The sequence below is a fragment of the Mus caroli genome, chromosome 19 (assembly GCF_900094665.2).
Source record: "Mus caroli chromosome 19, CAROLI_EIJ_v1.1, whole genome shotgun sequence".
Lineage (NCBI taxonomy): Eukaryota > Metazoa > Chordata > Mammalia > Rodentia > Muridae > Mus > Mus caroli.
Window position 1 is genome coordinate 38,272,264 of NC_034588.1, and position 20,941 is coordinate 38,293,204.

Sequence of the window (20,941 nt, forward strand, 5' to 3'; positions counted from 1 at the left end):
CCCTGGGCCTTCCTGGGTACTCCATGGTCCTCAGCCATTCGTCTCACATGGGGGCTGCGCACCCACAGAACCCACTCCAGGCTAGGTACATAAATACCTGCTAAGGAACTTAATGGAAAAATGATCTCCTATAACGCCTCAGGCCTCCCTTCCTGAGACCGCAGTGGCAGTGTCTCCGTGGTTCCTATCTACCTTCCTGCTTCACAGCTGCAGACCTAAGGCCTGCAATGAGCAGAGCCACATGCAGGGACTCAGCATCTGTATCGTCTGGTCTCTTCTTATATGGCCTCAGTACAATGCTCCAAATCAGGCCTCCAGTTTAGAAGGCCTTGGCCTTGCCCAGCTTCCCCTCATACCCAACCCCTCCTCTGCCAGAGGCACCAGCAACCTTGGGCTGGGAAACCTGGGTCCAGTGCTCCTTTTGTGGCCAGTGATGTCTATTCAGCTGGGGCCAAGAACCTCTGCCCTCTTGGTAGGTACTGCCACACCAAGCAAAAGAACCACCCCCCACCACCCCTATAGGAGCTACAGTCATTCTATACTTCAGGATTCAGAGGCCTGGCCCTATGCAAACCCCACCCGACCCAGCTTTCACAAACTGTGGGGGCAATGGGCCACATGACTTGAAGGAGGAGCAGACCTTCACCAGAGGAGGTCTTGCCCCGGAGAGTGGCCTGGTGCCAGTAGACATGGTTGCAGAAACTAGGCCAGCACCTCCTGGATGTGGTTGTCCTTAAAGGAGCCAGAGGCTACTGGGGCATAAACTGTTTCAGGCCAGCCAGGATCACAGGGCAAAGGAGAAGCAAGTGGAGACGGTTTAGCCCCCGTTTCAGTCCCAGGTAGCAGGCAGAGGAGTGCCACTATCCTGCCACCGTTTGTGGCCTGACCTCACACACACATTCATTCAACAAATATTTATTAAGCGCCTATCTGTGCAAGGCACTTTGAGAGAGGGCACGGCAGCCCGGGCCTTGCTCCTCTGCCCCGGCAGTGCAGTCCGCTGGAAAGGCAGCTCAGTGTCCCCGTGCCCACCAGGACCCAGGCGCTATCCTGGTGATACCCGCCCCAGCCCGGCTAGTGTGCCACCCGCACATTACGCGCACCGGGTACAGCCACACTTGGTGGGCTTCTCCACCTCCTCAGCAAACGAAGTCCCATCACTGCACTCGAAGGTGAGCTTCCTCCGCTTCAGCCGCAGGCCCTGGCAGCAGCCCTGGCCCGGGCACGCGCCCCGGCATTCCACCCACGACAGCGGGCGTGTGGTCTGGCAGATGGCATAGCCCCTCTGGACCCGGTGAAAGTCCCGGACAGGGTCCCCCCGGCACTCGGACTCTGGATGGGACAAACACCAAGACACAGCCTCAGGGCACACCATGGGAAGCGGGAGTGGGGTAGGGCAGCATCCGAAGAGGGCTCCTCTGGGAGGGCTCTCTCATCCCTCTGTCCTCCCCCGCTCTGCATGCACCTGTGCTCTGCTTCCTCCAGGGACCACAGTGTGATTGGGGAAGGAGGAAGCAGCTAGCTGCCCAGGCCCTCCAGGCCAGGATTACTGCCAAATGAGGTGATTCCCACTGTGCAGATGTGCAAGAGCTGAAGCCAGGAGGTAACAATATCGGGGAAGTATTCCTCTACGGAGAGGGTGACCCTCTGACCCTATGGTACCCAAGGCTGAATCTCTCCTGCTTCCCTCTTCTCAGCCTCTGCAGTCTGGAGCCTAACCAAAGCATCTTGGTGAAAGAGTCCAGAGAAAGCCTGGGAAGAAATCCCTCATCTTTCATTCTGCTGCACCCAGGTCCAACACTGATAGGCCAAGATGCTGAAACCTGGCCAGGAGCTGTTACTGGGCATACCTGGATGATCTCTTCATAGAGAGACCTCAGCCAAGAAGGGCAGGGCCCTGGACAAGGGAACTGCAAGGCAGGCTGGGCTCAGGAGAGAGGAAAGGTGAAGCTCTGTTCCTAGAGGGCAGGGGCCCTAAAAGCCCGGTGGTCCCGTAAATAGCAGAGGGGAGAGAGAGAAGGGGGATGAGGATGGAAAGGTTTGCTGGGGTTCCAGGATGATAACATGAAGCTGCTACAGCAGAATGGTGGGGAGGGACCCTGCAGAGGGCAGTCAGGAGGGGGCTCCCTGACCTTGCTCACACAGCTCGCCTGAAAAGCCTGGGCTGCACACACAGTGTGCCCCTTTGGTGGCCGAGGCCTGGCAGTGACCATGCAGGCACTGCAAGCCCCCACAGGGCTCTGCCACAGCCCCGACCTGGTTGCACAGAGCCCCCGAGTACCCATCCTGGCACTGGCAGCTGTAGGCAAGAGCGTCGAGGGGCACGCATTTCCCATGGACACACCTGGAAGGGACAGAGGAGAGAGCTGTGTGAGGCCAGGCTAGCCCAGAGGAGGTCCCGCCCCTTCTGACCTTGCACTTGATTCTGTTCCCAAGATTTAAAGGAGTGAGGCAAAATGTGACTCTATGCTTGTCCTTTTCTAGCTGATAAAAGCTTAAAGCTTGGTGGTAATAGTAATAATAATAATAATAAATGTTGTTATTATTATTCATTATAAGCAATTATTAATAGTAGTATCAGGCCACATGCTTCAATTTGAAGATTTAAAGATATGGCTGGTGAGGCAGTGCTTGCCATAAGTAAGTGGGGCTTGCAGAAAAAGGACAGATGGTGAGAGAATGGCTCTCTTGGTCCATCCCGGGCTTACTTGTGGCCATGGCAGGGGCCATCCACTGGCTGGTCACAGTGCAGGCCCCCCCAGCCAGCCTCACAGTGGCACACAGGCCCTGGGGTGGCGTTGGGCTGGCAAATGCCATGTAGACAGTAGAGTTTGCGGCAGGGCTCACAGCCCGGCACCACGCCTGGCTTCATCTGTGTCTTGGTGAAGTCCTGCAGTTCATTGTTGATGTATAGGTTCCGGATGCAACCGTGGAAGCTGGTACCATTGAGGATCTGCCACAGGCGGAAGGCAGCTGAGTTCACATCCACGGGCATCCCTGAGGTGACAAGAAGAAACAGTAGGCTAAGTTGGGACTAGGACATGACTGTTGGGCAGCTCTGCAATCCCTTCTTGTCCTTTGAGTTCTATGCTATCTCTGTGGAGACCCTTTGCCACCCTGGAGTACCAGACTCCTTTCCAGGAAGACATGGAAAGTCTACTTCCCCGTGTCCTGCTATCTCTATCCCTGGGACTCCTTCCTTCCAACCAAAACAAAAAACTCTGGTGCAAAGCACTTTGTCACCTGCTTTTGTGCTAGTGGCTTCGCAGCAACCCCACGGCTGAGGTTGCCGGTCCCTAACTGGCATGCTTAGCAGCTCATCTAAAAAGACTCAATTGGTAGGAACAGAGTTGGGATCCCAGAGGGGACCTGAACTCCCTAGGCTGAGACAACATGAGAATGACTGCAAGTGGTGAACAGGGCTTTCCTGGCCTGCAGCATCTACAAGTCCACTGGGGAGTCTCCAGATACTGTAGGGACTCTGTGCTGAGTATCTTGCAGTGTTTCTAGCCCCTGAGGGTCCAAGACTAGAAACAGACTCCAGACATAAGAAATTCCTTCTGGGCCAGAGCCAAGAAGGGTACCTGTGGTATGGAAGACAGTTGGGAATGACTGATCTCCCCACCCTACGCCTATTGACCATCCTTCTTGGTTAGACTAGGCTGGCCAGAATACAGCTAGACCCCAGTCAAGGCATCAGAATCTACCAAAGTCACCATTCAGTAGGACTACCTTACCCTTGGCATCTCCCTGGCTCTGACACCAGCTCTCCAGGTCAGCCTCTGACCACAAAGGGCTGGAGGTCCCTGCCTGGGGATGCTATCATCACAGCTCAATGGAGAGGCTTGGCGAGGGATGTACAGCAGGTCCTCACCTCCCACATAGAGGGGGGCCTCGCTGTTGAGGGTGTAGTGCTTGCCAAAGTTGTCCATGGTCATGGGGCTGCCGCCATCAATGGAGAGGTTCACCATCTGGTCGAAGGTGACCAGCTCAACGGTATGGAACTGCCCGTCGTTGATCGTCTCAGTGCTGGAAGGAGATAGGAGAGGGGTACCCACCCTAGGGACGGGGCCTCAGGAAAACCCTAGATAAGCACATCTCAGAAGGATCATCAACCCAGTCACTGCTTCCCAAGGAGACAAATCTTCAGGAAGAAAACCTATAGGACTAAGTGGACTATGATCTGATGCCTCCTCCTTACTGCCTGTACTGGCTAGTTTTGTGTCAACTTGACACAGCTGGAGTTATCACAGAGAAAGGAGCTTCAGTTGAGGAAATGCCTCCATGAGATCCAACTGTAAGGCATTTTCTCAATTAGTGATCAAGGGGGAAAGGCCCCTTGTGGATGGTGCCATCTCTGGGCTGTTAGTCTTGGGTTCTATAAGAGAGCAGGCTGAACAAGCCAGGAGAAGCAAGCCAGTAAGGAACATCCCTCCATGGCCTCTGCATCAGCTCCTGCTTCCTGACCTGCTTGAGTTCCAGTCCTGACTTCCTTGGTGATGAACAGCAGTATGGAAGTGTAAGCTGAATAAACCCTTTCCTCCTTAACTTACTTCTTGGTCATGATGTTTGCGCAGGAATAGAAACCCTGACTAAGACACTGTCCCTTCCTGAGGCCCAGGGAGGGCTGAAACGTTTGCAGAGAGCTTCTTCTCTGAGGTGAGGTAGGGTGGGGAAAGATGGGTGTTGAGGAACCTCAACTCCAAGTGGGCTACACTCAGGAAACCAAGTGGCCTTTCTTCTTAGTCAGCCAAGTTTCTACAGTTCCAACAACCACTTGGCCCAGGAGCCCCATCCTGGCACGCCCAAATGAGGAAGGCTGACAGCCTGAGAAATTCTTACCTGTAGATAGCAGAGCTGGGGTAGCTGCCTGGGTCATAACTAACACGAACATGGCCCTGGTACAGCTCAACTGCAATGTGGTCATTGTCCCCATTGTACAGGAGAATCCCATTGTCCTCTGCTGTGGAGACCTGGGAAACAAAGGCACATTCTCTCCCATGCCACCCCTCACAGAGACAGCACAGTTAGGTCAGTGAACAGAGGGGACTCAAGGTTGAAAGGGTGATGTCATAGGAAAACCATCCCTCCCCCCTCTCTTCCTCTGTCTGACCAGCCTCCCAGAGACCCCTTCTTCAGGGTGGCTGACCTAGGCCAGCAGTCCCAGGCTAACTTGTCATTCACCATAGTCTGACCAGCATCAGGCAGCAAAGCAGACAGGCTGGCTGGAGCCTGGAGAGCATTTGCCCAAGAACAGGTAAAAGACCAGTTTTTTGGTGGAGAAGAGGCAGTGCATAGCCACCACAATGTGTAACTACCACTCCCTGATGTGGGAGCACCCTGTGGTCCTCGAGGAACTGCCTACAAAGGGAGAGGACCTTAGAGGACGCATGCGTGGGAAGGTTCTCCCTGCTAGAGTTGTTCAAGTTGGGAAACAGGGACTGTGGTTGGTTGAAGATTCAGGTATTTGTCCGGGAGGTCCCTGTGGCTATGGGAAAGACAACTGCTTCCTTCTACTTACCTTCCTTTCCCTGCATGCTTCTGGTAAATATCCTGATTCCCTGGACTGTTGAGTGGGCCCGTAAACCAATGCTAGACAAAGCACACTAGCTCATTTCCTTGGACTCAGTGATTGGTCAAGATTCAAATAGATATGCAACAAAAACCTGGTCAATCAGAGGGCTTCCCCTGAGACCACTGGATATTGAATTAGAGTTCAGGCAAAGAAAAGTCTCTTACTAGGTGACAATGAGTCCTCCTGAAGATGTTAAAATAGCCTGAGCTATGACTGGGGCCAGGGCGGGGCCAGGCGAGTTTTGCCTTGCTGAGAGGATAGGCTACCTGCTCTCTTGCTGAGGACAGTGGGAGAGAAGAGAACTGAGCTTGTCTGAGAAGTTGGGCAAGAAGGGAGCTGAGGAGAGGGAAAGGTGATTGGGTGTTTGTGGCCAAGAATGGAATTTGAGGCAGAGGGGTGGAGAGTTTACACTGTCTAGTGGGTGAAATGTCACAAAATCTGTTCCCCTCTTCCTCTAGGACATAGTCAGCAAAACAGCCAGATTTTCATCATTTGTTGAAGTAGAACCTGAGTTCTCCCCCTGTACTGGCTAGTTTTGTGTCAACTTGACACAGCTGGAGTTATCACAGAGAAAGGAGCTTCAGTTGAGGAGATGCCTCCATGAGATCCAACTGTAAGGCATTTTCTCAATTAGTGATCAAGGGGCAAAGGCCCCTTGTGGGTGGTGCCATCTCTGGGCTGGTAGTCTTGGTTCTATAAGAGAGCAGNCTGAGCAAGCCAGGGGAAGCAAGCCAGTAANGAACATCCCTCCATGGCCTCTGCATCAGCTCCTGCTTCCTGACCTGCTTAAGTTCCAGTCCTGACTTCCTTGGTGATGAACAGCAGTATGGAAGTGTAAGCTGAATAAACCCTTTCCTCTCCAACTTGCTTCTTGGTCATGATGTTTGTGCAGGAATAGAAACCCTGACTAAGACACCCCCTCAACATGATGATGTTCTGAGATGACACTGAACTTACAAAATGGGCATTTAAGGGACCCCAAAACTATTGGCTAAAGATAGGCCTAGAATTCCCTCTGGCCACATGGAACAATCCTGTCTGTGGCGCTGGAGGCCAGAGTTGAGCAGAAGGGATGGTAGAAGCCTGTGGTCAAGACCTGTGACAGGTTTACTGGATCCTGTCACTCTTCACAGTTGTCCCAGAGATGACTCAGAAACCTGTACAGGTCATTTCTTCAGACCGATTCATCCTAATTCCTGGAGCACAGCAACTCACAATAGGGCCCTTGGGGTTCCTGTGGGCAGGGCTGTACCCTGACATTCTGACTTGAACAGGGGTGCCCTGCACCCCTGACTGCCTGTGAGTGACCAGGTCTCAAAGCACACACCTGAAGAGTGATGTTGGCCCGAGGCCAGTTCTGCAGGTCAGTGAACTGCAGATAAGTGTCCCGGTCCACAAAGTTGACACTGAGCAATTTCTCACATTCGGGGCCACCAAAGCCTGGTAGGCACTGGCATACGGGCCGGCTTCCCTGGTCTACGCAGTTGGCTCCATTCTGGCACTCCGTCCCCTCACAGGAGCTCCTGGGGGCAGGTGGGATCTCACAGAGCTGTCCACTGAGAGGAAAAGACCCAGGTCAGAGAGGGGCAGAACCAAATGAGGCAGCGGGAATCTCTTCCCCAAGTGCAGTTGAGAAATTCACTAACCACCCCAGGAAAATGGGCCATTAAAGTGACAGCAGATGGCTTTTGTGAATGTTGTTGTCCAAAGGAGCCGAGTCAGGAGGACCCCCTGGTGTAGCAGCTGCAGTACCACCCAGGCACTTCCCAGAAAAGGAAGCCCTGCCTGAGCCACTTTTTAACATGATCTCAGACGGCTGGCGTGCACATTGAAACTGAAGATACATTCCCTCCTCCTGCCAACAACTCCACAAGGCAGCTTTTTTTTTTTTTAAAGATGTATTTATTTTTATTATATATAAGTACACTGCAGCTGTCTTCAGACACTCCAGAAGAGGGCGCCAGATCTCGTTACGGATGGTTGTGAGCCACCATGTGGTTGCTGGGATTTGAACCTTGGACCTTTGGAAGAGCAGTCGGGTGCTCTTACCCACTGAGCCATCTCACCAGCCCCCACAAGGCAGCTTTTACAATGTAGACGAGGAAACTCTGACTTAAAACATTGATGGTAGTGAGATCCTGAATTACAGGAATCAGAAATAAAGAGGGCACATTACTACCAAATTGACAGAAATAAAAACAATTAACTGGGGGTATGGCTGGAAGATAGAGCATTTGGTCAGTGCACACAACAAGTGAAATTAAGAAATCTGTTCCAGGGGACTGGAGAAATGGCTCAGTGGTTAATGGCTGCTCTTGCAGAGGTCCTGAGTTCAGTTCCCAGCACCCAGCTCACAACCGCTTACACCTTCAGTTCTAAGGACTTCTGACCTCTGTGGCCACTGCATGCATGCAATGCACACAAACCTGCAGGCAGACACTTGCACACGTAAATAAAATAAATAACTTTAAAAAATCAATTCTACTGAAAATATTATTTAAAAGAATTAAAATTAGGAAGTAATTTCAAAATGAAGTATGAGGGGCTAAAGAGATGGCTCAGTGGTTCAGAGCACTGGATGCTCTTCCAGAGGACCCAGGCTGGATTCTCAGCACACACAAGGTGGCTCAAGATCACCTGTAACTCCAGTTCCAGGGGATCTAACACCCCTCTGGCCTCTGAGAGCACATACTTGGTACATAGACACAGTTGCAGGCAAAACGTCCATACACATAAAATAATAATGAAAAACAATGTTTCAAAATAAGTGTGAAACATGTACTTTAAAGACCACACACACACACAAAGATGAAAGAAGCTATAGTATTCTACATATGAAGAGAGACAGTTCAGACTCGAGGATGAAGAAATCGGGAAATCTGGTATTGCTTTGTTAAAATGCCACTGCTCCCTGAACTGCTCTGTAGAGTCAATGGCACTCCTACCAAAATCCCAGATTACTTCTTTTATTCAGAAATTTGGCTAGCTAACCCCATAATTCATATAAATTCAATGGACCTTGAATAGCCAAAACAACCTTGAAATACAAACCAGGAGAGCTTACAGTTTGCCATTTAAAAACTCACCATGAGACTACAGTAATAAAGATTGTATGCTGCTCACATAATCATGGTCATATAGAACCCTTGCACTGACAAGAAAGCCACAGCATTTTCACAAGAAAACCAAGACAATTAAATGGGATTGGGCAGGGGGCAGAGTCTTTTCAACACACAGTGCTGGGGCAAACTCCTTCCTCACGGACCCTACCTCCCAGCCCTTCAACAAGCAGGTTTGGAGCCCTGGTTGTTTAACTCTCCCAAGTTCTTTAGCAGAGTTGAGCCTGGTTGAGCCACACCTAAAACTCTAGCACTCAGATCTCAGGATGGGACTGTCGTTCACCCAAGCCCCAGAGGGGTCCTTTGTCAGTCCCAGCCGAGGCAGGGGAGTTGCTCACAGTGTGGCTAGAGGGTCTCACCTGTAGCCCTCAACACAGAGGCAGGCGTAGCTGTTGACTTCATCCACACACTGGGCCCCGTTCTGACACTTGTGGTCCTTGCAGTCATCCTGATTTTCGCTGCAGTTGTCACCCGTGTAACCTGGCACGCACTCACACCTATGGTGGACAGGGAGAGGATCAGCCGATATTCATCCTAGCCCTCAGTGGCCAGGACCATGCAGCCTGGACGTGTGACAGAGAGCCTCTGCAGTCTTTTCTACTATGAGCAAACAGCTGTATGGATGTGGGGGCACCTGGGCTGGGAGAGAGACGCCTGGCAGCAGGAAGTGGGAATCTTGTCTTGGATGTATACCATCACTACCAGCTACACATCTAAGATCAGCCTCTGGCGTGTTCTTGATTCGACCTGCTACATTGTCTCCTAGGACCCACCCACAGCACACAACCTCACATCACAGATTTGGCTGTTCCTCTGTATTCAGCCTCTACAGCTCTGCTGGACCCGGATTCCCACCCATCAGTAAGATCCACCCTCAATGAGGACCTTGACCCAGACCAACCCCAAACTTCCTGGCTCTCACTGAGCCTAAAGTCTACCCCTAAACCCATTCAGACTAACCCTCTGGCTAACTATAAAACACACATCTGAGCCGGGCGTGGTGGCACACACCTTTAATCCCAGCACTCGGGAGGCAGAGGCAGGCAGATTTCTGAGTTCGATGCCAGCCTGGTCTACAAAGTGAGTTCCAGGGCAGCCAGGGCTATACAGAGAAACCCTGTCTCAATAAATAAATAAATAAATAAATAAATAAATAAATAAATAAATAAATAAGCCAGGGCTATACAGAGAAACCCTGTCTCAATCAATCAATAAATAAATAAAATAAAATAAAATAAAATAAAATAAAATAAAATAAAGCACACATCCTCTACCCGCTTCTCACCTCTAGAACACGGGCCCACCCCACCTCTTCACACCAAACCCACCCCAGCAGGGCACAACCCTGCCTTTACTCCTGTTAATTCTAGAACACCTTCGCTCTCTCCCTGAGTGGTTCAGCCAGACCAATTCCTCCTCTTTCCCGGGAAGCATTCAGGAAATAATCTAGCCCTCACCAACTCCAACCCCCAGGTAAGCAGACTGTCTCTTCCCCGGAGTTCTCATTCCAAACCCAGCGTTTTTAAGGCTGAAAAAAGTATCACTCAGCCCAATATACATATGCACATGTATAGAACCAGTCTCATACTACAGTGTTCGTCCCAACCACATAAAACAGCACGCTGCTCTTCGATATTTTCTGTTTTCTCTTTTAATGTTAATTTTGACCTACCCAATTGATCACCACCCACACATGGGTCCTGAGTTTCAACATGAAAGAATGCTGTGGTAATCAAGTCACTACACCCCTGTTCACTCTCTTATTCAAGGTCCTCCTACCAATGCTCACTGGGTCCAGCACAGTGCCAGGCACAGCTGGGTATCCCTCTCTTCCATCCTTCCACCAACACAGGGAATTAAGAGTATAGGTATCACACAGCCTGGTGGGCTCTACCTGGGCCCAGCGCTAAACGTTCAGCCCATCTTCCAGCCAGTGTCCCACCCCTCCCTGGTTAGTCCTGCCACCCCCACTCCTATCCCTGTGACTTACTAAGGTGTACTTTACCCCTCTCGCTTTCACAGAGGTCTTGTTGCAGTCTAGTGCCCATGTATAGCTGGGCCCCAACAGCCTGCTGATACCGCTGGCTACACAGCCGGCCTCTTTCCAGTCTCTGCCCATGGCCTTAGCCCCAGTCCTAGCTTAGGAAACCCTACCCTGACAACTCTTGGCTGACTTCACAAGTGGGAAGAGGCTGGTCTAGGAATCAAACCGTATTTAAGGGAGTGACATTTTCAAAAGCCCATGGGACCTCCATGCTGCAGTTTCCAGGTGACAGGCACATCTATATAGAATCCACTTAATACTCTGGGGCTGGACAGGTGTTGGAATTTGGAGCTCTGTGGCCACAAGTAGGCCGTAGACTGCTTATGGAAGTTGAGGCAGCCTAGTAAACAAGTCCACATTCTACCCATATCCACCTTTTGAGGACTGGCAAGAGTGAGCATCCTCCCATCAGCCTTTCTTTCAGGTAAGGTTTTTGTTCCGGAAGGACTCTTGAGTTTTGTGATTGGGGTGAGAGGTTGTGGGGTCAGGTATGAATGGCTGTGGGTGGAATGTGGCTGTCCAGCTCAGTGCTAAGTACCTCCCAATGAAGCACCTTCTCATTATCTTCACCAGCACCTCAAGAGGATGCTACAGCCACACCCAGTTCACAATGAGAAAAATGGGCTTCATCCAGCCATCGTCTGCTCAGAGCCAAGCTGCAGCAAATCTCAATCCCAGGACTGCATGACCAGAGCTGTGCCAACAGCTGCCCTGTGATGGCTCTCAGGAATCCAGAATGCCAAGACCACACCCACCAACAGATGAGGGGTAGGAGGAAGAGAGGAGGCCAAGACTAGACTGGGGTCTCTGGCAGTGGGCGGCACTGACCTGGGCCCATCCGGGGTGCCAACACATTGGGCCTCATGCTGACATGGGTTCATATCCGGGGAGCAGAAGTCCACCAGCTGCTCACAGGCCCTTCCTAGGGGAAGAAGGAGCAAGAGGCAGGGGATGCTGAGCTCCAGGGAGCCCACACAGACACTGGCATGCCTGCAGGATTGGGAATGCCCTGGACCCTGTAGTGCTTACCTGTGTACTGCAGGGGGCACTGACATGTGTAATTCCCCACGCCGTCTACACAGACACCCCCGTTGACACAGGCATGCTTAACACAGTCATCTGTGTCCACTCCACAGGTCGGCCCTTCAAAGCCGGAGGGACAGGAGCACCTGCGGTAGGGGGCAGAGGATGGAGAGGAGCTGGGAAAGCCTGTGGCCATTGGCCAGAGTCCTTATTCCACACCAATGGTTGGAGCTCTTCTCTAGACCAGGCCCTTGCCAGAGGGCAAACAGGTTAAAGGGTAACAAGACCAGCCCTGCCCTCAAGGAACCCTCTGGCTTGCAGTCTGGTGTTGGAGACCAAGTGAAGAGAGTGGCCCAAGGAGAAGTGCAATCACGATGGTGGAGGCTCTGAAGCCAGGCATGGCCGAAGAACACCCAACTCCTCCTCACCAAAGCATAGGCAGGCAGGCTTCCTGGCAAAGGTGATGGGTTAGCCTCAGCAAGAGTCCCATCAGGGGAGGGGAGGCAGTGGGCACCGAGGGATGGGTGAAGTCTGAAGTGAGAAGGTAGGCCCTGCTCAGCTACACAGCTCACATCCTTGAGGACACAGACTTCAGGGACAGAGAAAGAACAGAGCTGGGCTGAGCCGTCGCTGGGCTGTAGAAGGTTCTTGAGGTTGGTGATTTACAAACCAGGGTAGTCATTAGCTTAGGACATGTGAGTTTTCCCAGGGGTCAGAGGGAGAGGGCTGAGGGACTTCTGCCCAGCTTTCCAAATGCCTATAAAACTCCTCAAACATCACCAGGAGTTGGAGACAGCAGGGTAGCTGCCCTCTCCTGTCATGCTTAGGTGGCACTCTGCCTAAGCAGGAGGTGGGGCTGTGTCTCCAGGTGCCAAGGAAGGCAGCAAGCAGACAATTAAAAATAACTGGCAGGAGACTCGGGGAACTGAGCCTCTAACTGAACTGAAATACTGCTGCCACCTGCTCACTCTGGAGATTTTTGTCCTATAAACTGTAAGGGTTTCCAATAGCTGAGTGGCAGGTCTATGATGAATCCACTAACCCTGACAGTGGATCTGTGTGAACAGACCTTCCCAGAATAAAATATACATGCAAAGAAAACAGCAGGGCAGCTGCCCTCTCCTGTCGTGCTCAGACCATCTGGGGACACATGGGCCCACTGGCAAAGAATACAGACACACCTCCATAAAGGAGTCCAGTATCAGCACACATTACCTTACAGGTAATAACTGTGAAATGTATAACAGTTACATTGTTTTGTGTGTTATCTTACTGATAAGTGAGACACAAGAAACTATTTCTTTGTAATTGTATTTATTTGTTTGGTTTTGTGTGCATGTCTGTATATGTACCAGATACATGCCTGGTTCACTTGGAGGCTAGGAAAGAGCATCCGGTTCTCTGAGCCTGGAGTTATAGATGGTTGGGAGCCACCATGTGGGTGGTGGGACTCAAACCCAGGTCCTCTGAAGAGCAGCCAGTGCTCTTACCCACCGAGCCATCTCTCCATGCTCCAAAGTAATTTTAATAAAATAAAATGTGTGAGATCAGATCTCCCTATGTAGCTAGCTCAAGCAGGCTTCAAATTCACAATCCTTCTGCCTCAGACTCCTGCATCCTAGGATTACCTATGTGTACCACCAAACCCAGCCAAAAGAAACTTCTAATTAGGAGCTTAGGGTGACAAGAAATGAGGAGAGACATTAAACTTGAGCCCTTAAACTCTCGTTGGTGACAGAGGCTCCTGGTGTACAGTCACTTCATTGCTACGGAGGAGGTTGCAGGTGGCATTTTGAAAAGGCAGGCAAAGTGCGGTGTCAGAAGCTGTGATCTAAGCACTGGGATGCCAAAGAGAGGCAGAGCTGAGAATTCCAGGGCAGCCTCGGCTACACAATAGACCCTGTCTCAAAAAAAATTAATAAATAAATAACAAAGTGGCACCCCATGGCTATCCTCAACAGTTTCCACAGGAGGGTGGGGATCGTGTGCTTAATCTCATTGTTTTACTTCAAAATGGCAATAATATTTATGATATCTATGAGACTGTCTCTTTTGCATGAAAAAATAAACTTACAGTAAAAAAAAAAATGTAGCTGTTGGTCTAAGAAAATTTGTGCAGATGGTATTTACATCTTTTCTGGAGGGCAATGCAAGTAAAAAGGTATGAAGGTTATGCCACAGCCACCTTCTGCAGTTTGATTTTAAGCTAGGGTGACAGGATATTTATACAGAAAGTCCCTACTGGCAAAATCTAAACGCATTAGGGAGGTGGAAAGGAGGTCTCCCCTCCTACCTGGTGCTATAGGCTGCCTGGTTGCTGGATATGTAGGGCCACCCCACCTGTCCCCTCTGCCCTGAAGGGACATCCCAGCCCTGAGTAGGAGCTGAGGAATGGACCAGGCGGGAAGCTTAGCCTGAGCTGCTGCCTGCCCCTGAGGAGGGCCTGCCTATTGTAAGGATGCGTTTCCAAGGCAACTCGGAGGAGAGGCACTTAGCGCTTTATTTTTTACATCTGGTAATTTGGGTCTGCAGAGGTAGGTTTGGCCATTTCCGCTCGTAGATTCAACATCATTTTCTGAAGAGCCAATTTGTTCAGTAGGCAATTTATCTCCAGCAACTAAGTACTGTGTTCCTCAGAAAAGCTCTGGGAGGCCAGGGGTGGGGGCTGGGGCTTCCTGGGGAAAGCAGGCTAGTGTGTGTGTGTGTGTAAAACATCTGCTCTGGAGGGGTTCAGATATGCTATGTGGGGAGCACAGCTGTGCCCAGAGCACGGGAAAACATGGCAGGATCCCTCCCTACAGTGGCCAGTCAGTGAGAGTTGTGTGAAGGTAGGACCCCAGAAAGGGTGACCAGAATGTGGCTTCGCTTTTGGTCATCTCAGCTATAACACAGGGCTGGCTAAGGCCTGCTTGGGTCCTGGCATAACCTCTAGAGACTTGTTCGGCTTAAAGTGGAAGCTCGGGAGGGTGTGTGGAAATTTAAAAGAGTCTTAGATGTCCCCAACCATTTCCTGTCACTACCATGGCGTATATTCTTGGGTATAGGTTGCCAGCATGCAGAGAGACACTCCTGGCACCTTCACCAGGAGGCAGCCCCACCCAAGCCCCAGCTCCCTGTCCTGTGAACCTGTGCTGTCTGGTGCCTGCTGTCCTTCAGGGCTTCCAGGTGAGAGGAGCGAGCCTTAAAGAACCTCTGACCATAATTTGGAGCACAGGTCTGTTCCCTCTATCCAGCCTTATCTCCAGCACCAGGAGACTTGGATGCTGGGCCCAGCAGCAGTCCCCAACCCCGTCTCAGGCTCCGGGTAACTCACGTGAAGCCAGCATCCTCGCCCTCCTGGGCATGGCAGGTCCCCCCATTTCCACATGGGTTGCTGGAACAGCCGTCCAGAGACACCTCACAGTGTCGGCCCTGGAGGAAAAGTTAGTGGTGAGGACTCCAGGGAGAGCCTAGGGGGTTAACATGATCTAAGACAGAGGCTTCAGCAGCTCTGCTTATCTGCCACGGGGCTGCCTGCTCCCTCTTTCCTTCAGCCATCCACCCAATCACCAATATGACCATCTGTCTACAGGTTGGTTTTCCGGTGATAGGTCCACTCACACATCTGTTCTGAGGCATGGAGGAAAACAACAGACCCAGTTGTGCCAGGCTGCCTTGCAGCAGAGAGAACTCTGTCCCTCCAGCTGTGGCCTCCACTCACCTTGTAGCCACTGGGGCAGGTACACCTGTATACCTCAAGAGGGTCATTGTAGCAGGTGCCCTGGTTCTGGCATGGGCTGGACAAGCAGGGATCACACTTGGCCTGAACTGCCAGGCTGGGGGGACCTGTGGGAGCAGGGAGAACATTAGCAGAGGAAGGGTACGTGTGTGTAGGTATGAGGCACTACCCTGAGAGGTCCGGTCCTATGGAGGAATACCCTCCCAGGAGACATGCCTCACTGCGAGTCTGCGAGGGTCATGCTACATCTCCCAGCCACGTCCAGCTTCCCAGCTGCAGAGCCCACTTTACTAAAGGGTCGTTGGAAGCCCCTGACTCACATACAGCTGTGAGAACCATATGAACAGGTAGGCGGGGCTCAGAAGGTGGAAACTGTACGCAGTGGTAGGGTCACCCTAAGAAGCAGAGAGTAACAAAACCATGACTGCTCACTGTCCCTGATTCTGCCCTTCATGCCCTCAGAAGCAGACACTCAGCCTGCAGCCTGCTCAGCAGAGAGGGCACTATGTGCCCGGGCTTAGCTCTGCAGGGAGCCTATAGGGGGGTGGATCTACATGCCTTGAGGTTCTTTCTCTTGGAGTCTAAAGAGAAGAGAACCTTCTGTTACCTTCTAAGCTACAGAGGCTCTCCTCCAGACCTCAATCACTGGCGAGAATAGGGTAGCCTAGCAGCAATGGTACCTGGGTGCCAACCATGAGGGACACCAAGGGTTTGTAAGAATGAATAGGAAAACCTGGCCACTCAACTCAGGCTCCCTGCTGAAGGCTCCTTCTAGAAGAGGTAACATATCAGTAATATATCAAGACATGCGCTTGAGTAGGAAAGCAAAAACAAAACAAAGACAAAACAGAAGATGCTTTCCACGGGACAGAGGCTGCTGGCGGGATTTCCAGGCACAGATGTGTCGGTTTCTTAGCCCAGTACTTGTTCTTGAGTGAACTCAGTGATCATGCGTTGGCTCTTCCCTCATGTCTGTGTACCTTTCTGTTGTCATATTTCGGTTTAAAAGTACATAAAAAAAATACAATACTCAGCTCCACTCTGCCAGCTAGCAAATGCCATGCACCTATTAGCATAGATTGGCTTGCCCCTAGGAGCTGCCACATTGTGGGCCCTTGGAACTATTACAGCTGTGACAGCTTCCTGCACACAGGGTGGCCTGGGCCACCTCATTAACCTACAGCTGTCAGTTTCATTTCCGATGGCAGTCTCTGAGCTTGCAGAGGGCAAGGGCCATGCCCTGAGGTCCCTAGGGTCCTCCCCTAACTCCCCCTGCGAACAAAGCTGAGCCCAGGCAGCCACTCCGCCACCTGTCTTTGCTTCACAAGGTTCTGTAGGGCCTCGGGGGAGTCTGCTCTGCCGACCAGCCAGTCAATCAGTCCCTGAACAAGTATTTGTAGATGCTGGAGGCAGAGATCCTCAGTACAGGCCACTGGTCACACCCTGATTCTCTGTGCTACAAATGTCCAGAAAGCACCAGCTGGTCCCTCGGCCCCACCAGGGACAGAGGGGGCTTCAGCTGTTTGTCCAGCACAGTGCCTATCTTCAGGGAAGTCTGGGTGCCTGTATTGCCAGGAGCCTGGGAGCTTCAAAACTGCTGTTTTGATTTTTCTTACATAACCACAGGGAAGAATCTAAGCCTTCAAGGCCTGGGATTTTCCGCTAGCTGTCTGTTGGACATCAAGATGGAAGACAGCCATCCTAATCAGCAGAGTCTCAAATATATCATCTGACTCTCCTAGCAGCAGGACCCAAGGACCCGGGAGTTTCTGGAAGACCCCACCGGGGCTGGGCAAGTTCTGGGGTCCCTGGCACCCACCACCCCTTCTCTCCTGTCCCTGGGCTCACCTTGGCATTCAAACTTCTTGGCAGGTGTGGTGAGTAACAGTTTGCCCTCCATCTCTGGGGGTCCAGCACAGCGGGCAATGCCAGGTTCCTTGTAGCCAGTCTTCACCCAACTGGAGAGCCATCGGAGGTGGCAGTCGCAGTACAGGGGGTTGGCACCAATGGCCCTGGGACAGGCAGCAGAGAAAAGCAGGCATTCCGGTTTCAGAAGCTTTTATGTCACCGAGGACGCAGGCCCCAGGTCACCCCCAAGCTCCATTTCAAACCCTTCCTGTGCCTTGTCAGGAAGACAGACTTAGGAAGACTGAGTTAGCTTAGATCAAATGAAGGGGAAGATTTAGGTTCAAAACCATGCTGCCAAGGCCAGAAGCTCTATATTCAAGAGCCTCCACAGGCACTGGGGAGAGGGTAGCCAGCATCTACCCCTGCCCAGAAATGGCCGCTGCTCCTGCCATTACATATCCAGTGCTGTCATTAACCCCATATGCAAGCTTCTTGAAATTTGAAGATGTGGAACTGAGCATCTCGTAGAATATGTAATTTCCCTGGGGTCACACAGCGGCAAAGAGCAGCCTCTGGGTCTAACCCCTGAACTGCCAGACCTGGCAGCCCATCCACTTTTGTTTTTACTCTCATTTTCAGCTAAGCAAAGACCACGTGCACACGCATTCTTATTTGCAAGCCTCTTTCAAACGCCACAGGTTGCTTTGAATGCTAAGTGTCGAGGAGACATGCAAGCGTTCGAGCACAAGCGTGCATGTGAGCGCACACACACATTGGTTTATTTATTTACTTATTTATTTTGGTTGATTTGGCTTTGTTCTTTGGAGAAAGGGTTTCACTATGTAGCCTTGGCTGGCCTGAAACTTGGCTGTGTAGAATCTGCTTGCTCCTGCCTCCTGAGTGCAGAGATGAAAATCGAGTCACTGTGCTACCTCAGGTTTTTGTTTTGTTTTGTTTTGTTTTGTTTTGTTGTTTTTAAGGGCATATTCCAGAGTTACTGCTGGGAATGCAAACTGGTATAACTCTAATTACAGATGTCTTAGGTCCAGAAATAGTTTCTGGAAGTTTCTCCCACAGATACATCTACAGATGCACATACAGACATGTGAGATGGTGTGGTTTGTCAAAGAAAGCCTGGTGCTCCAGTGTGAATGCTCCTAGAACGCATTTTGAGACTCTTCACCAGGCAAGTGCTGAAAGGTGCCCTTTAAAACAGGTTGCGGTCAGGAGGGCACTGGGCTTACTCCCCCAGAAGTGGGCCAGCTGTGACAGGAGTGGATGTCTGGTGCCTCATGGCCATGTACGCGTGTCATGTGGCTGCTCAGTCCTGCCCCTGCCATGTTGTTACACGTGTGCCTGGACTTTCAGTCTGCAGAAGCAGGGTTGAAATTAACTCTTCTCGCAGTCATTTTTCCAGTCTGTAGCTGCAGACAAGGAACCCAGACCTGGAAACTGCAGCTTTCTGTTGTCAGGCAACTGCTTAGATAAACTATGCCATGTTCACAGTATGCAAGTCTCCTCCACGGAAGGGTACAGGTGGCACAGTTGCCAAACTCCTGTGTGTGGCCTTCCAGCCCTGCCCCACACAGACACATATGGTTTCTATCTACCGTGCATGACATACAAGCAGCTTGCTTTCTTGTCAGCAGACAGCAGGGCTTGGAAACCTTCCAGGTCAGCATATAGGAATCTGCCTAGTTTTGCCAAAGTGCTTCGCAGCATCTCCGAGAAGAATAGACACCCTGTGGTTTAATGAGCAGCTTCCCTGTTGTTGGACAGTCCAGCCGTTGAGACGGCTGTGAACACTCTTTTACCCATGGCTTTGAGAAGTGTGAGCCTCCCTCTAGAACAGATGCTTATGAAGGGAATCCAGATGACAAGAATGGATGTCACATGGCTGGGCTGCCCCAGCAGGCTGTGTCAGCTTCCATGGGCCAGCATCCATAGTCAAGCCTGAGCCCTCACATCTACACCTACCTGAGTACTGCCAGCCGCCCAGCCCTGTACCAATGCTATGGCAAGCTCAGAATCATTCTCCATTCTCAGGAGAGGCATAAAGACAGGATGTGAATGTAATGGCAAGAAGGGCTAGAGAGTTCTTCCTGTCAATAAACAGATCTGCACCTGTAGTACCATCAGTATCAACCGATTTTAAAACCCCAAGGTTGTGTGAGGTTAACAAGAAGGGAGGGGTGTGTTCATCGGGTCACCGGATACCTAGCTGCCCCCCCCACCTGTTCTGGACTGCAGAGGAAGTGAACCCCAAGACGGGTACAGCCCGGTCGAAGTGGCTATGGTTCTGGACAGGAATCTCCCAAAATAGCACAGCTGACGCCATGTGATCTTATAAAACAGGCCGAGCAAGACTTGGACCCCAGCCTACCACAGCTGCTCCCTGCCCGGGTGACCTTGGGCATTCTCCCTTAACATCTCTGGGGCTCATTTTACGATTCAATAAAGAGCCTGCGATCAAGAGGGGAAGAGAGGCAAGCGCTGATAACCTAGAATGGGTGCCGAGGGAATCAGTACAGCTCGAAGAAGGAGGGCAGGTGCAACCTTGATGTGTATTTAATTTTCTCTCCTCGTGTGCTGACAGCATCCATCCTGGCTAATGGGCCAAGCAAGACACCATCCCCTTCCCACATCAGTACCGGCACTGACACAGAGGAAGGTCGGAGGCAAACTTCAATGTGTAAAAACAGACTTCTTAAGACTACAGGAAGTATATATTACAGTGTATATATTACAGATATAATGGTCTATTTGAAATACATTTGCCATATTATTTTTCAAATTACTAAAAAGTACAGTATATCATAACTGTACTTTAAAAAGTATTACATTAAAAAGCTGAATATAGCACTTTAGTGAGCTCTAGTGGGTGTAAGTCTATCATGAACAGGATCGTGATAGAAAAAGTGCTCAAAGCACCTGAGGTCATCTGGAGCTTGGGGCCCTTGACGTGACTCAGAGCTTCAAAGACACGCCACAAACATCAACAGAGCCGCACCTGGGATGTCAATGTCCCTTCCCAGTTCATTCCCCAAAACCACAGGGCCAAAGTCTCCTACAAGCCAGTCAAGCGTCCTGGCTTATCCCACATGCAGTTATTTGTTTCTGTCCTGAGCAGAGGTCAGCCCCTCACTCACCATTTTAAGCTTCCACTTGCCCAAGGCTGGGTCTTCCCAGTTGAGAACCACCCGTCCCCCCTCTGGTAGTTTCTACTGCTCTCTTTCTCCTGGGAACCATCTTGCCCACAACTTATATGTTTTTCTTCTCTTCTCTTTTCTTCTCTTCTCTTCTCTCTCTCTCTCTCTCTCTCTCTCTCTCTCTCTCTCTCTCTCTCTCTCTTTCTCCCTCCCTCCCTCTCCCCCTCTCTCCCTCTTTCTTCTTTTCTCCTCTCTCTTCTCTCTCTCTCCCTCCCTCTCCCCTCCCTCCCTTCCTTTTTCCTCTTTTCTCCTCTCTCTTCTCTCTCTCTCCCTCCCTCTCCCCTCCCTCCCTTCCTTCCTTTTTCCTCTTTTCTCCTCTCTCTCTCTCTCTCTCTCTCTCTCTCTCTCTCTCTCTCTCTCTCTGTGTGTTGTTGTTTGTTGCTTTATTTGAGACAGGGTTTCTCT

The 20,941-nt window shown here is 51.1% G+C and overlaps 1 protein-coding gene across 1 annotated transcript in view; it reads right to left on the bottom strand.

The window, feature by feature from the left end:
* Positions 1-899: 899 nt before the first annotated feature.
* Slit1 (slit guidance ligand 1) overlaps positions 900-20,941 on the bottom strand; it is a 143,589-nt gene continuing 123,547 nt past the window's right edge. The window contains exons 26-37 of the mRNA XM_021151346.1: positions 17,328-17,491; positions 15,462-15,586; positions 15,075-15,172; positions 11,768-11,907; positions 11,567-11,660; positions 9,054-9,191; positions 6,903-7,131; positions 4,843-4,973; positions 3,875-4,029; positions 2,709-2,997; positions 2,133-2,344; positions 900-1,332 (exon numbers count right to left, since the gene is read on the bottom strand). Of these exons, the coding sequence (XP_021007005.1) occupies positions 1,094-1,332; positions 2,133-2,344; positions 2,709-2,997; positions 3,875-4,029; positions 4,843-4,973; positions 6,903-7,131; positions 9,054-9,191; positions 11,567-11,660; positions 11,768-11,907; positions 15,075-15,172; positions 15,462-15,586; positions 17,328-17,491 (2,014 nt within the window). The 3' untranslated portion in view covers positions 900-1,093. The remainder of the gene's footprint in view (positions 1,333-2,132; positions 2,345-2,708; positions 2,998-3,874; positions 4,030-4,842; positions 4,974-6,902; positions 7,132-9,053; positions 9,192-11,566; positions 11,661-11,767; positions 11,908-15,074; positions 15,173-15,461; positions 15,587-17,327; positions 17,492-20,941) is intronic.